Source organism: Podarcis vaucheri (assembly GCF_965113315.1).
Source record: "Podarcis vaucheri genome assembly, chromosome: 18".
In the NCBI taxonomy this organism is placed as follows: Eukaryota; Metazoa; Chordata; class Lepidosauria; order Squamata; family Lacertidae; genus Podarcis; species Podarcis vaucheri.
Genome location: NC_138756.1, coordinates 12,337,779 through 12,354,059, shown reverse-complemented (window position 1 = coordinate 12,354,059; position 16,281 = coordinate 12,337,779). Strand labels below are relative to the sequence as shown.

Sequence of the window (16,281 nt, the reverse complement as noted above, 5' to 3'; positions counted from 1 at the left end):
ACATTTTCAGGAAGGGAATCCCCCCCCAAAAAAATATCCCAGCACCAGACTCAAAGCTTAATACAGTGGTCCCTTGGCTCTCAGACTTAATCTGTTCCAAAACCAAAGCGTTCCAAAACCAAGGTGCACTGCTTTCCCATAGAAAGGAATGCAAAACGGATTAATCCGTTCCAGACTTTTAAAAACGACCCCTAAAACAGCAATTTAACGTGGATTTTACTACCTAACGAGACCATCGACCCATAAAACGAAAAGCAAGAATCAATGTGCTGTGCTATAAAATAAACAAGGCATTATTGTAGATGATAAAAATTAAAATTACCTGCACTGGTGAGAGTTCATTGTTTGGATGGGGGGGCTTTTATCCATTTCCGCAGTCACACAATCAATCAATCAATCAATCAATCAATCAGTAGCTGAACTGGGTTCCACACAGTCACAAAAACAAATGAACCGAAAAAACCTCAGAAAAACCCCCGCAAAATAAAAAGCGAAAACGAAAGAGCCAAACTTAATCCGTTCCAGAAGTCTGTTTGACTTCTGAAATGTTCGGAAACCAAGGCTCTGACTTCTGAAATGTTCAGAAACCAGCTTCTGATTCGCGCAGGCGCCCTGGAAACAATAGCCGACAGCCACGTCGGACGTCCGGCTTCCAAAAAACGTTCGAAAACCGGAACACTCACTCCCGGGTTTTCGGTGTTTGGGAACCAAGGCGTTTGAGAACCCAAGGTACCACTGTAATAATAATAATAATAATAATAATAATAATAATAATAATAATAATATATGCCGCCCATCTGACTAGGTTGTCCCAGCCACTCTGGGCAGCTTCCAGCGAATCAAAACCCTGGGGACATACAGAGGGATTAATGCAGAACTACGGAGGAAGCGGGTTGGTCCAGATGGCATTTGGGGGTCCCGTCCAACTACCGTTCTATGGGTCTATGGGAGGAGAGAGGGATTTGGGGGGAACTAAGAGATAGAAACTGCCAGAGGGGGGAGAGGGAAGGGAGAGGAGGATGAGGGGGGAGGAGGGAGAGGATGAGGAGGGGGAAACGACCCCCAAAAAGCCCCCCGCCCCGTTTTTTCTTTTTCTTTTTTCCATCCAGATTGAAGGAACGTCAACTTACAGAGGTGAAGTCAGCAAATCCCGTGGAGGAAGGGTCCTTGGGAGCTTTGCCTGCCGAGGGGGGAGAAAATCCGTCTCTCCCCCTAAAAAGGTCCCCAAACCCCTTTCTACTGTGAAAGGGGTCGCTGGTGTCAGCCCCGAACGGCCGAAACAGGTCGGGGGGCTTGTCAAAATCGGAAGAGCCGACATGGATGACAGGAGGAGATTTACCTGGAAAAGGTCGAGAGAGAGAGAGGGAACGAGAGAAAGAAAGAGAGAGAAGAAAAAAAATGGGGGGGGGGGAAACCGAGGAAGAAAAGGAGAGGGAGGGGTTGGGGAGAAGGGAGAAACGAGAGGAAGAAAGGGAGAGGTTACTTACCATAAGGGGCAAGGGGGGCAGTGGTTGGAGGGGGGGGTGTCTAGGGAAGCCCACCTAACCCTAAATTGGCAGCTCAGGACCCCCCCCCAGCTTTTGCCTAGAATTCTGCTTCGCACAGCCAAATCCGCAACAATGCCCCCCTCTTTTCCCGGCCAAAAAAATCCTGAAATTGAGGCACCAAGCCTGCTCAAATGTGTCCCATTGTCCTCCCGCCTCCCCAAATTCAACCGGGGGGGCACGCGCCAAGTCCCCCCAGACCCCCCAAGGTCATGCCTCGGACTCACCTTCCCCCGCAAAAAGAAAGTGGGGTCTTTAAGGGGGTGGGTCAGCTCTGCAGCTAGCGATAGGCATATTTCGGTGTTTGACAGCTTTGGGTTTTTTTCTGGGGAGGGGGAGACGGGATTCTCGCTGCCTCTCGCTCCCTGAAAAGCCCAGAGGACCCACATGAGGGTTTTGGCAGCGGCTGAGGACTAGCGACTTGCGGGCTCGGGCACGAGGGTGGCACCCTAGAATCGCAGCGTTCGAAGGGCCCTCTAAGAGGCCACCCAGCCCAACCCCCTTGGAGGGAGGGGTCCTGCCCACAGCTGCCCCTGGTTCTCTCTCTGCCACCCTGACCCGGTAGGCAGCCGCAAGCCTGGAACTTGGCCAGGCGACGATTTCTTCCCCACTTCCCTTTCTCAAAGTGAGACTGGCGCCAGGCTGGCAGAGAGGAACCGGGAGAGGCCGAGGTTTCGCACAAAAAAAGCAGCCGCTCTGGTTCCCTGTCCTCCATCGGGCAGTTTTTCCTTCGCCCTCTTTTCAGCTGCGGGAAAAGGGGCTCCCCCTCAGCCCCTGGAGAAACACCTGCGGTGATGGTGGCCCCTGTACCCCCAAAATTAGCCGATTAATTCAGAGCAGGGAAGAGTTCCCAGGCGGCGTTAGAAACGCAGATATATAATCTCATCGCCTTAAACCCGGGCACAATGCAATGTCTAGGAGCTGTCCTCTCCCCACGATGGGACATTATTATTATTATTATTATTATTATTATTATTATTATTATTTCTGTTTCTATACCGCAAAGAACAGATCTCAAAAGCGGTTTGCAAGCACGTCGAAACAAAACCACCCGGAATAAACCGAATTCAAGCTCCGCGGGAAAACCTTCCACGTCCTTTTCTCTAAGATATACGATATCTTTATTGACATTGTCCCCTACAGAACAACGAAATCGGAAATCTAAATAAAACATTCAAAACCCCCAAAAAACTCTGAAACCCCATTTTAAAATACAATATACTACAGGGGCGTTTCGCTTCCCCCAGCCTCGGACCCGGCGCCCAAAGATCTCCGCGGGGGCCGCCAGGGGACCCACAAACAGTGCTTTTCTCAGGGGGGGGGGCACAGGGGTACGCATACCCCTAAATGTTTTGCGAAACCCAGCCTGAGCAAGGTTTCTCCAGCCCAGCCGTGATACCACCCAAAAGGGAGCCCTGCAGCGGTGTCGGATCCGGCCCAAGGAGGTCCGCTCTTAAGTCCTGTCCCCAGGCAGCGGCCAAACCACATTCGCCCGGAGGAAAACCTCCTTGTTCTAAGATAGACTGGCTCTGTCCATGGAGGTTCCGCTTGGGAGTCGTGAAAAAGAAGGATTATTGGGCCAAAAGGGGACCCGTTTAGTCCAGCCTTGTGTGTCCCCCCCACCGGATGCCCCCCCCCCAAAGGAAAGCTAGCCCCCTAACAAGCAGAACCGGAACAACACGGCGAGGCTCGGGCGCAAAAAAATGACAACAGTTCTCTGTTTTTCCCCTGCCCCAAGCAAACTTCTTCTGCCTCCACTGTTAATATTTCAGCCCCTGAGAACCAGCTTCGCCGGCGGGTGTGGGAACCAGGTACCCGGTCCTTCGCAGAAGAGGTGTTAACCACCGAGAAACAGACGATATGCCAACTTTGCAAAAGGGTGCCTTTTCAGCAATGCCTCCCGAGCGAAAAAGCCTCGAGATCAGCAGCACACACACACCCTACGCAAGAAAACAGACTGTGAGCGCGTCGCCCCCGGGCCTTGATTTCGGCCGCACAGCCTCCTCGCGGCCGACGGAAACTCAAACACAAGGCACGCCTCTTGCTTGGACCTTTGGTGGAAAGCCACCGAGCTTTTAGCCTCGCGAGAGATTGAATGTCTTGCCCCCGGCTGGACTTGAGGGACGATGCCAACAGATGCCACACAGAAAACGTCCCTGCAGAGATGGCAGCCCTGAATCGGTGGCGCATGCCCTTCTGGCTTGTCCTCTTGAGGAATGAGATTATCACCCCTCTTTTATTGTCCATTCTGGGTCGCCCAGCCACTGCCCCAGGGTCCAGATGAGCAGATGACGGCAAAGGTGGCAAGGCTTTTAGCTGGGGCAATCGGAATAAGACCCACCACTTGGCCATTGATTCAAAGCCCTAAAATGTATTTTATATAATTGACTTTTTATTTCTGTTCTTTGTATATCGCGTTGTTGTTTTATTGCGATGGCCGGCGGCCGCCGCAAATAAAGATTCATCCACCAAGCGTCGTGTTGAACGGAACATCCTTGCGCTGTGGTGAAAATGGACGTCGGCCGGCTTCAAGCCTCCAACGGCAGACCAAAAAAAAAGGGGGGTTCTGGAAGCTGCTTGTCCGTGCACAGGGGACCCCAGAGGCCATCCAGCCCAACCCTCCAATCTGTGCTGATGTTACAACGGCAGAATCCTTGGCAGACCACCTTCGTTGCTCCCTGGGCCCTTTAGCCTTCCCTGCTCCAAATTATATCACCCCTCCCTCTTTCACCCCCTCCTCAGAGGAGAACTGTAGTTCACCCCTCGCAGAGCTACAATTCCCAGGACGCTTACCAAACTACAGTTTCCAGGATTCTATTTTTTTCCCCTCGGAAGGGGTGTACTTTAAATCAAAGGGGTGTACGCAGGCTTGGCCTCCAGCCCCCCACCCGCAATCCTGGCCCACCCCACTTTAAATGGGGCACACCCAAAACTGGACTCAACCTAACCAGCACAGAACAAGGGTGAACTCCGTGGGTTCTGCCCCAGATCGGAGCGTTAGATCCTTAAACCAGGGTTGCGATTGCCAAAATGGAACATCCAGTTGCCATTTTTTTGGGGGGGCAAGATGGCTCCGAAATCTTATTTTCCACAGGATGGATTCTCAGTTAAATATCTGGCTAGTTCAGAGCTGAGCTGAGCTTCGAGAACTTAGAAGAAGAAAAGTCACTTTATCCAGGGACAGTCTGCCTAGATATTGGCTTATTCCTGCCTTTTTCTGAATGGTGACACAGACCATTCATAACGTAGGAATATTCTCCCCAATGGTGAGAAGGGGAAAGCGAAGACAAGTGACAATTCGCTATCACGCTGGGGAAATTCATTCCGGTTGTGCGGATAAAATATCAGATGGAATGCTACAAGGTGGGGTCTTAAGAGTGTGAAAAGGGTCCAGATCCAAGGACTCCCCCAAATGGCAGGGACGTCAGGCGCTGTCCTGGCTCCTGGGCATCTTTACTCGGTGGGCGACGGGTGCAAAACGCGGCTGGCGGGTTTCGAACGCTGACCACAGCAAAGCAAACTCGCGAACCCAGGAGGTCGGCTTCCAAAAACCGGCCGAGCTAAAGACCTCCGCAAAGAAGCAGCTTACGGAACTACCCGCCAAAGTCTCCCGGAACCAGCAGCGCCTTCGGAGACCCCCTTTCCAAGGTGCCTAGGCTGAGCGACCCGCCAGCCGGAAGCAAATTTGCCTGCCGCAATCGCAGTTCAGCAGCGGTCAAAGCGCCTCCGGCCAGGCTCTCTGGCCCACGGGAGGAAGGGGGTCCGTCAAACAGAGAGTGGGCCTGAGCTGCAGAGCACATTCAGGGCTGCAGCAAGCCCCCGATCCCATGCACAAACGCCGTGCTCTACACCCCGGCCCCGGAGTCTTGAACCGCAGCCCTCTCCCCTCCTGAGGTTACTGGCGACCGGCGTTTCGACTGTGGAGGCCGAGCCATTCTACCTAGGAGCCTCCTCCTCAAATCAGTCTAACCCAGGTTGGCACCCGCTTCATGTGGCAGGGAGTCCCACAGTCCAGCCCTACACCTTCTTTACGAAAGTGTCTCGTACCGAATGCAAACTGCAAAAAGGACTCTTACGAATTGAAAACGGAGACGCCGTATGCGTCTTCCCTCGCTCGTTTGCTTCGTATCGCGCGCTCTCACACACACAAATCCTCAAAGAAAAACACAACCCGGCGCTTTATCCACCCTGAGCCCCTCAATATTCAGCATAGCGGGAGTTCTAGCGCCAGGAGCGAAGGCTGTGCGTCATTCTACAAATCTCTATCCCGTCTCCTCTCTTCCCGAAACTAAGAAGCCCCAAACGCCACGTGCTTTCCTCGTTCCCTTTTCCCCAACCCCGACGATCTCCTTTCTCGGGGCAGGGGGTCCTTTGCAGGACTGGCAGCCCCTGCCCCGTCCGGGCTGCAGGAGGCTGCTGCCACCCCCCCCCAAGGCAGCGGCGGCTGTGCCTGGTTGGCGGCGCAGGCCGGGGCCCTGATATTGCTGGTGAGCGCCGACCGCAGAGAGAGGAAGTGGCTGAGGGTGGGGCGGCTGCAGATGGTCCCACGATGGTGGTGGCAGCAAGCCCCGGGGAGGCTTCGCAATCACTGACACCCACACAGAGACTTCCTGCCCCTTTAAAGAACCAGAATACACACACACACACACACACCAGAGAGAGAGAGAGAGAGAGAGGGAGGGAGGAGGGGAAAAATAAAATCTGTTTTTCTCTTTTTGACGCTCAACAGCTTTTACCTAGAAGCTAGTTAGCGGCGAGGACGGAGATCTCTTATCAGCAGCCGGTGCAAAAAAGCAGATGAAATGGAGGGAAGACAGGAACGAAAGAACAGAGGAGGTGGAGGAGGAGGCAACTCCTAATAACCGCTTTTGAACTCTCTGGGCTCAGGTCCAGCCCCGGTGCAACTTCCTCGCCAGCGCTGCAGCAGCAATTGGATCGGGCCCCTGGGGCCCCATGGCCGGCCAGGTGACCCCCAAGTGCAGCACCAACTGCCCCCCCTCTTGCTGTCTTCAGGGGCTGGGGTTTCCTGCCTCTGACAAGAGAGCCAGGATTGGTGCAATTCTGTGCCCCGCAGGGTCTGGACACTAGTTAAAGCCACCATATTTTTCGCTCTATAAGACGCACCAGACCACAAGACGCGCCTGGTTTTTGGAGGAGGAAAACAAGAAAAAAAATATTCTGAATCTCAGAAGCCAGAACAGCAAGAGGGATCGCTGCGCAGCGAAAGCAGCAATCCCTCTTGCTGTTCTGGCTTCTGGGATAGCTGCGCAGCCTGCATTCGCTCCGTAAGACGCACACGCATTTCCCCTTACTTTTTAGGAGGGGAAAAGTGAGTCTTATAGAGCAAAAAATACGGTATTTTTTCACACCTCCCGTTCCTATAGCTTAGCCAGATGAACATCTGCCCAAAAGCAAAGACGTAAACTGCCATTTCCCAAACCTTCGGGGGGGGGGAGGTCACCCCGAAACCAATCAATTTTTTCTCTGGAACTGTATAATGTCGTACGCAGAGCGAGTATTGCACGACACAGGAAAAACATTTGAGCTTGCAGGTTTTCTAAGACTTGTCCGGCGTTTTGTCGATTGCACGTCCCTTAGAATAAAGCGAGGTTGCAGCTTGCCTTTGTTTCTGCCGCAAGCAGAATCAATCAATCAATCAATCAATCAATCAAAAAAATAATAAAAATAATACTTTTATCATTCACAGCTCGCCCACCTGGCCGGCTTTCCCCAGCCGCTCTGGGTGGCTTATGGCATATCTAAAAACATAATATTAATACTAATAGTAAATCTCTTGTATTGCGTGTTCTTTTCTATAGACCAATATTTTGGATTCTTCTAGGACATTCTCGGACCGTTTTAGGAAGTCCCCAGGCAGCTGTAAAAGCTCCACAAAGCTTTTTTAAAAAGTGCTAATACTTAGAGGAGTCGTGACGTTACGTCACGGCGATTCCAGCTTTCGGGGTGACTTTTCCCCTCCCCGCAACGGAGAAGAATTTTTTTGTTTGTCTGAGCAAAGGTTTGTCACTTTAGGATGCAGGAAAGTTGTTTTGGGGGAAAAAGTAAGTAAGTTATAACCCTAGCAACCGCAAATTTTAAACGGGGACCCGGCAAATTTACAGAGGAGAAAGCCATTGATGGCTACTGGCCAGGGAAGCTGTGATGGTCCTGAGAACAAGGAACCGCAGGTGTGGAGAATACCTGTTATGATGCTCAGATACTGCCTTGGGGGTTCCCTTGGGGGCTTTCTGAGGACAATTCAAAGGGTTGGTGCTGACCTTGAAAGCCCTAAACGGCCTCAATTGCCCAGTATTCCTGGAGGGGCGTCTCCACCCCGGACACCGGGATCTCTCTCCCAAGGGCCTTCTGGCGGTTCCCTCCCTGCGAGAAGTGAGGTTACAGGGAACCAGACCAGGCAGAGGGCCTTCTCGGTGGTGGCGCCCGCCCTGTGGAACACCCTCCCATCAGATGTCAAGGAAATAAACAACTACCTGACTTTTACGAGACATCTGAAGGCAGATTCCCTGTTTAGGGAAGTTCTTAATGTTTAATGATCTATTGGATAACTGAAGGTCAGTCCCTTCCTTTTCCTTACATTTCCAACACAAATTTGAGCCAGTTTTTTACATTCCATCTATACATCATCTTCCATGTAATTTTTTTCAGTAAAGAACAGTCTGTAAATTTTAAGTCTATTTTCCATAACCTTTCCCAATCTTCCAGAGTAATGTTATGGCCTACGTCTTGTGCCCATCTAATCATTACCGCTTCCACCTCTTCATCTTTCGTCTCCCATTCTAACAAGATACTGTTATACCCCTTTCGGCAATTTAGCTTTCCCTTCTACCACTTCTTTTCGGAATCTGGATGTCGTGTAGCTAAACCCTTTCTTGTTGTCCTCTTTATACGTTTCGTATAATTGTCGGTAATGTAAACCGATTTGATTTAAATCATGATTTAAGCCAAATTGAAAGGGACGCGGGTGGCGCTGTGGGTTAAACCACAGAGCCTAGGACTTGCCAATCAGAAGGTCGGCGGTTCGAATCCCCACAATGATGGGGTGAGCTCCAGTTGCTTGGTCCCTGCTCCTGCCAACCTAGCAGTTTGCAAGCACGTCAAAGTGCAAGTAGATAAATAGGTCCCGCTCCGACGGGAAGGTAAACGGCGTTTCCGTGCGCTGCTCTGGTTCGCCAGAAGCGGATTAGTCACACTGTCCACATGACCCGGAAGCTGTACGCCGGCTCCCTCGCCCAATAAAGCGAGATGAGCGCCGCAACCCCAGAGTCAGCCACGACTGGACCTAATGGTCAGGGGTCCCTTTACCTTTACCTAAGTCGATTTGATTTAAACTGTTATTTAAACCGATTTGATTTAAACCGATTTGATTTAAACTGATTTGATTTAAACCATGATTTAAACCGATTTGATTTAAACCGATTTGATTTAAACCATGATTTAAACTGATTTGATTTAAATCAAACCCACCCTGGCCCGATATTCCCCCCCAACCCCCCCCAACACACTGCCCCAGAGTTTGGCTGCAGACCGGCAAGCATTCTAGTAAAAAGCAAGGGGGGGGGGAAGAGTGCAATGGGGGGGCAAGTGCATGTCTGAGAGAAAGAGAGAGGGAGGGAGAGAGGCCAATCCCCCCACCATGGAAAGTCCAAGACGAAGGCAGCCCCCACCCCGCCCTCCGTGACGGCCGGCCACCCCTTCCCCGGCACGAAGTTGGGGGTGGGGAGGAGGACCGCAGAGAAGACTCACCACTGGGCGGTTTGGGCCTGGGAGGCAAGCCTTTCTTCGGAGGGAGGGCGGGGGTGTCTAGCTTGCCCTTAAAGGGGTCGTCCGGGAAGCCCCCGAAAGAGGAGGCCGAGAACGGGTCGGAAGCCGGCGGCTGCAAAGAGAGAGACAGAGAGAGGCAGAAGCGGAAAGGGGGCTTGCAGAGAGAGGGAGGGGGGCAGGGAGGAGGAAGTGGGGGGCTCGGGGGTGACAGAGGCAGACCCAGAGAGGCGCTGGTTTGCAAGCAAGAGAGCAAGGAGCCAGCCAAAACCAAGCTTTGCGACAGCTGGGAAAGGGCTGCAGGTCTGCCCCCCAAAACGGAACAAAACCACGAGGAAATGGGGGTGGTGTTTCGGGTCCTCGGCTAACCCCCCCCCCCGCCCGTCAATCACCTGACATTGGCGGGGGGCAGGCTGACTCCGACACGGGCTGGTCGCAACCAGAGGAGACCCGGCGGATATCCGCTTCCACGAGCCACCCCCAAACTCGGCACCGGCTCGCGAGTAGTAGACCCGCTGAAACGGGTTTAAATTCTTTAAAACTGTTAGACAAGCCCCAGGACGTTAAGAAAGTTGGCGCAATTTTAATCTGTTTTAATATTTCAACTTTTGAATGGTTTCCCCCACCCCAATATAATTATTACCGAATTTCCATTTTTTTCCACAAATCAAATAGCTAAGTCTTTTCCTGTACTGACTTCCCACCTCCGCTCTCTTCTACTCTCAAATTCTCACCTGTCACTAAAACCCCTCTAACATCCTTTAAAAAGTTGGCGCAATTACAATCCGTCTCATTGTTTTGAATTTTGTACGTTTCTAAAGCGCTGCTGCAAAACATTCCTTGGTTTTTATCGCCTCATCCTTTCGCAAACTACTTTAAGGTGTTTTTCGGTTGTTTTTGCAACAAGGCGATGTGCATGGATTTCACGAAATGCAAACAAAGAACGGATCTTGGGCCCATTCATTTCAGCGCATCTTCTTCCATAATAACCAAACGCCAAAAACGCCAAAATTAATGTTTCGGTTTTTGGACGTTTTTCAGAAGCCGAACGTCCAACGTGGCTGTCGGCTATGGTTTCCGGGGTGCCTGCACCATTTAAGAAGCTGCGCCTCGGTTTCCGAACATTTCTGAAGTCAAACGGACTTCCGGAAGGGATTAAGTCTGGCACTTTTGTTTTTGCTATTTATTTTGCGGTTTTTTTATTTTGCGGCTTTTTCGGTTCATTTGTTTTTGTGACTGCGTGGAACCCAGTTCAGCTACTGACAGTCTGGAACGGATTGATCTGTTTTGCATGACTTTCTACGGGAAAGAGCGCCTTGGTTTTGGAACGCTTTGGTTTTGGAACGGATTAAGTCTGAGAACCAAGGGGCCACTGTGTGTTTAGTTTTGGCTGGATTTCTGAACGAAAAGCAGACATTTAACGTTTTTAATTTAAATGGAACGGGGCTGCGGGAAAGGTTCTCTCACGCCACCCTGTGGCAGAAAAGCGTTTCAGCCGCTAAGACTGGAGATTCCCTTCTGCTAGATCATGGGTAGGCAAGCTAAGGCCCGGGGGCCGGATCCGGTCCAATTGCCTTCTCAATCTGGCCTGTGGACGGTCTGGGAATCAGCTTGTCTTTACATGAGTAGAATGTGTGCTTTTATTTAACATGCATCTCTTGTGGGGCTAGGGAATTCGTTCATTTTTATTTTTAAAATATAGTCCAGTCCCCCACAAGGTCTTAGGGACAGTGGACCGGCCCCCTGCTGAAAACATCTGCTGACCCCTGTGCTAGATCCGCCTCTCCTCTCTCTCTCCCCACCCCCCCACAACATCCCTGCGAGGGAGGGCTGGGCCGAGGGAGAGGAGAGGGCGCTGATAATTCCTAGATGGAATTGAGGATTAAGGGAGCCTTCGCCACCTAAGCATGCAAGGCTGGAGCTGTGGGGAGGAGGGGGCCAAAGCTGCGCCCCCCCATCCCAATGAACCCTACTCCCCAACTTAAAACCCCCCCCAAATAAATCAAGTTTCCAGTACAACTGCACCTTGGTTGTCAAACGCCTTGGTACTCAGACGTTTTGGCTCCCGAACGCTGCAAACCCGGAAGTGAACGTTTTTCAGAACCCGAACGCCCGACGCAGCTTCCGATTGGCCGCAGGAGCTCGCCGCGGCCAATCGGAAGCCGCGCCTCAGTTCCCGAATGTTTTCGGAAGTCGGACGGGCTTTCCGGTCGACTTCCGAGGTACGACTGTATTTGCAGAACCAGAGATAGGAGGGGAAACGCGTCGGCGTTGCTGACCTCCTTTTTCTTTTGCGAGTAGTTTTGTAGTCTTTTATTTTCACCCCACCCCTTAAAAAAACCCCAGGGTTACAGGACCTGACAGGAAGCGGGTCACAGGCTGGGCAAGATTTGCTTGGGGTGGGGGGTGGGATTCTGCCCCTGTGGAGGGAACTCAAGAGGAGGCAATTTGGGGATTTGTAAAGTCAGGGGGGCTAAGCGGCCGCCCCAAATCTGGGGAGGGAGAAGGGTTTACCTTCGACATCCGGCTGAAATCAGCGAAGCCTTCGCTGCCGCCGCCCCCGCCGCTGTTGAAACTGCTGCTCCCGAAGGGATCTAGCGTTCCAAAAGGATCTGAAATCAAAGGGGAGGGGAGGTCAGTGGATTCCCGTTCCTAGACTTTGAGGGTTTGCAGGCTGGAGGGGCTCCCTGTTGGGACCCTCCGGTAGGCAGCCCTTGTTCTCCCCCCCCCCAGTAACTCACAAGCCGCCCCCCCAACCCCTGAACCAAACAACCGTCCTCCTGCACAGGGCTCCCCCCTTCCAGAATTCACACCCCACCGGTGTTTCTTCCGCAAGAAATGAACGCTGGGCAGCTTAACCGAAGCATCGGACCCGAGTTTGAATCCTTGGAGGGCGGGGACAGGGGGGTGGACGGACACGCAATGCCGTGGGGCAACGCCCCCCCCCGCCGTGGGCTTACCTGGCCCTTTCAGAGCGGTGGCGACAACACTCGGAGACTGGAAGGGGTCGCTGTTTTCAAATAAGTTCGCCTAAAGGGGCAGAAGAACGAGGGTTTCACAGCAGGGCCCCCCAAGCAAGCTGGGCTTAGGATCCTGCGGCCCCCGAACGGAACCGAGGGACCCCCCTGAACGAAACAAAGCCGTCAAGGGAAAAGCCCCCCTCCCACCGGAAACGTCCTCACCTTGGAGGGCAGCGTGGGGTTTTTGGAGAAGGGGTCGGCGGTGAACGGATCGCTCTTCTCGGGCTTCTTGAAGAAATCGTCGGGCGCCGCTGCGGCGCGGAAGGGATCGCTTTCCTTAAACGGATCTCCGCCGAAGGGATCTGCGGGGAGAGAGCGAATCGTTCACCGGAGAGTGAAGAGGGAGGGAAGGAGGCAGCCGGCCTCTCCGGGAGGCGAGAGACTGACACCCGTCCCCACACCGCTGCAGAGGCCTTTTGGGATTCCGGGGTGAAAGACTAAATTTGGGGTTTGTGCGCAAGAGCAGGGGGAGCAAAGGCGACGCCGGAGCAGCAATTTGAGGACCGGCACACGTATCAGCATCGATTTTGCTAGGGGGGTTAAATTATAAGGACCCGTGGACGGTTAAGTCCAGGCCAAGGCGACTCTGGGGTTGCGGCGCTCATCTCGCTTTCAGGCCGAGGGAGCCGGCGTTTGTCCACAGACAGCTTTCCAGGTCGTGTGGCCAGCAGGACTAAACCGCTTCTGGCGCATGGCGGAAACCAGAGCGCACGGAAACGCCGTTTACCTTCCCACCGCAGCGGTACCTATATATCTACTTCAAATCGCCCTTTGGGCCCATCACTGCCTCTCTGCCTGACTCAGTGAGGTTACAGGGAACCAGGCAGGGGGCCTTCTCGGTGGTGGCGCCCTCCCGCCAGATGTCAAGGAAATAAACAACTCTCTGACTTTTAGAAGACACCTGAAGGCAGTCCTGTTTAGGGAAGCTTTTAATGACTTAATGTCTTTTTAATCTTTTGTTGGGAGCCGCCCAGAGTGGCTGGGGAGACCCAGACAGATGGGCAGGATATAAATAATAAATTATTCTGATTATTCTCTCACCTGCCACCACCGCCGCCGCAACCACGGGGGCCTGCTCCGCAAAGGGGTCGTTCTGAAAGGGGTCACCTGGGTGAGGGAGGAAGAAAGAGAGAGAGGGGCGCGGTTAAGAGGAGGATCATGCTGGGAGACGGTTCAGGGCCCGCTGCCCCCCCCCGTCGCCACTCACTGCCTCTGAAGGGGTCTGCGCCCTTGAAGGGGTCCGTCCTGAAAGGGTCTTCCGCCTGGAAAGGGTCCGCGGGAAGCTCCTGCGTGTGTCCGCTGAACAGGAGGGCCTTGTTCTTGAACGGGTCATCCTGCCAAGGCGAGGGGGGGGGAGAGAGAAGGGAGTCAGGCACAAAACAGACCCCCAAAGACCCCCCCCCCAGGTTCACGTCTGAGTCGTAAGAGTTGGACGGGACCCCCGGCTAAAGGATCCTGATGACCTCTGCTGAGAAACCCCCAAAGAATCATGGAATTGCAGGTGTGCAGAGTCGGGGGGCCCTCTTGAGGTCCTGTAGCCCAACCCCTGCAAGGGAGCAATGGCAGCTAATTCGCTTATCTGGCTTCGTGTTTCTAAATCGCCACGGAAGTCGTGGTGAAGGGCTAATGATAATGGGGATTATAATATTCTCGGTTCCAGGGACGCCCTCCCTGCTTCAGCCTTAAAATAGTAATTTATATAAATAATAATTTATTATCTATCCCCTGCTCACCTAGCTGGGTTTCCCCAGCTGCTCCGGGCGGCTCCCAACACAATATTAAAAACACGGTAAAACATCAAACATTCCAAACTTCCCTCGATAGGTCTACCTTGGCTCCCAGTGTACATTTCTGAGCGCAATTCAAAGCGTCAGTGCCGATCTTGAAAGCCCCAAACAGCGCCTCCAACCCCATTGTCCAGCCCGGACGCCGGGGTCCATCTCCCGAGGGCCTTCTGGTGGTTCCCTCGGGGCAGGAAGTGAAGCTACAGGGGAGCCAGGCACAGGGCCTTCTCGGTGGTGGCCCCTGCCCTGTGGAACTCCCTCCCACAAGACGCCAAGGAAATTTTAAAACACCTGACTTTTAAGAAGACGTCCGAAGGCAGCCTTGTATAGGGAAGTTTTCAATGCTTGGCGTTAAGCTTTTTATATGTGCTGGAAGCTGCCCAGAGTGGCTGGGTGGTTGAGATACAAATAATAAAATCACTGTCATTGTCGAGCAAAGGCTGCTCCCGCGAGGAATCGGCCCGGCGCCTCACCAGGGTCCCGAACCGGCCGCCCCGCTCCTTCTGGGGGTTCCCCTCGTTCAGATCCGCCAGGTTGGTCATGCTGCCACCAAGCACCCCGTTCAGGGCTTCGTTGTACTGGTCAATGCCCCGGTGGGCTTCCTGCTGGCTCTCTTGCAAGCGGGACAACTTGCTCCTCGCCTGCGGGGGGACAGGGCGGAGAAAAATCAATGATAAAATTGGGGGGGGGAATATAGTCTTATGCACGGAAAAATAGGGTGGTCTGTAAGCATAGATGTGTAATGTATAAAGCGGTTTGAATTCCCTTTTGTGCCGTCTGCTTGGCCTCTGCTACTTCCCACTTAAGGACTCTAGATGCGCTCTAGGAGAAGATTTATTCTTATAGCAAAGAACATGCAAGGATGTCCTCTATTTCCTAAATAACTCCTAGGGAAGATCTGCCTGGTCCAGCCCCACTTTTCTCACATTGCATAACCAGATATTACATCTGGAGGTTGCAGAAACGACAAATTGAAGAGTCGGAGCCTGAGCTCGCTTGGTTTCCTCTTCCCTCCCCATCCCTCTTTCCTTTCATGCTGTCTGCTTGGCCTCTGTCATTTCCTCCTACTGACGGGGAACCCACTTAAGGACTTTATATTGGCTCTGGAATACCCTATACCCATTTATGGACTCTATAGGGGCTCCTGATACCCCATAAGGGAAAAGGGGCAGTTAAAAAAATATATAACACAGGAAAGACCCAGGCACAGCCGCCGTTCAAGGAAACACCTGCGGAAATTTGGGAGCAAGGTCTTGGCCCTGGGGGGGAAAGGGGTGTCCCCTGAAGTCTGCCCCCGTTTGGGTTCCTGCCTCCCACCTGGTTGATTTCCTCCTGAGTGGACTTCAGAGACTTGATGATGGTTTCCAGCTGGACTTTTCCGGCCTGAATGCTCTGCTCCAGCTGAGACTCCTCCTGCTGCAGCCGGCTGAGCTCCGACTTCGCCCGGCTGATGTCGTCCTCCTGGGATCTCAGGTCCGACTCCTGAGACTGGATCTGCATCTTCAGCGACGAGATCTGGAAGGGCAAAGGTGGTCTTGAGGGGGGGGGGAAAGACCCAGTTCGCGAGAAGAGGAGGAGGGCGGAGAATGTACACGTGTTGCAGGGCCTTCTCGGTGGTAGCACCCGCCCTCCCGTCAGATGTCAAGGAAAGAAGCAACTCTCTGACTTTTAGAAGACATCTGAAGGCAGCCCTGTTTAGGGGAGACTTTAATGACTGATGTTTTAATGTATTTTTAATCTCTTCTTGGAAGCTGCCCAGAGTGGCTCGGGAAACCCAGCCAGATGGGCAGGGTATGAATGAATAAATAAATTATTATTATTATTATTATTAAGCTTGCATAAAATACGCAGGGATTTGCATTTTGCCAAATGAGCAAGAGAAGAGGGGAAGCTGTTGGCGTTTTAAGGTTGTGCGAATGAACATTCCAAAACGTAAAACAGAAAATTTAATAAACATTATGGGGTTGGGAAAGAGAATACGCTTTAACAGATGATGCAAGGCTCCCCCGAAAATTACGGATAGGCAGCCGTTCTGCAAGGCAAGTGCACACACACCCTGACCGGTAAAATCTCTGTACGGAGCACGGTACGTATGTACGTATAAATAACTTATCTGTTTATAATTTATCTATTTTATTTATTGAATTTATAATT

General features: G+C 52.5%; 1 protein-coding gene across 5 annotated transcripts in view; it reads right to left on the bottom strand.

The window, feature by feature from the left end:
* Positions 1-16,281, bottom strand: part of EPS15L1 (epidermal growth factor receptor pathway substrate 15 like 1) — a 37,184-nt gene that overhangs the window by 5,501 nt on the left and 15,402 nt on the right. For 2 of the 5 annotated variants that reach the window (XM_082206877.1, XM_082206878.1), the window contains 9 exons: positions 15,445-15,642; positions 14,601-14,768; positions 13,551-13,677; positions 13,385-13,450; positions 12,506-12,645; positions 12,284-12,353; positions 11,838-11,935; positions 9,309-9,438; positions 1,131-1,339 (listed from right to left, as the gene is read on the bottom strand). In XM_082206877.1, coding sequence (XP_082063003.1) covers positions 1,131-1,339; positions 9,309-9,438; positions 11,838-11,935; positions 12,284-12,353; positions 12,506-12,645; positions 13,385-13,450; positions 13,551-13,677; positions 14,601-14,768; positions 15,445-15,642 — 1,206 coding nt within the window. The remainder of the gene's footprint in view (positions 1-1,130; positions 1,340-9,308; positions 9,439-11,837; positions 11,936-12,283; positions 12,354-12,505; positions 12,646-13,384; positions 13,451-13,550; positions 13,678-14,600; positions 14,769-15,444; positions 15,643-16,281) is intronic. The other 3 variants (XM_082206879.1, XM_082206881.1, XM_082206880.1) reach the window with 3 other exon arrangements.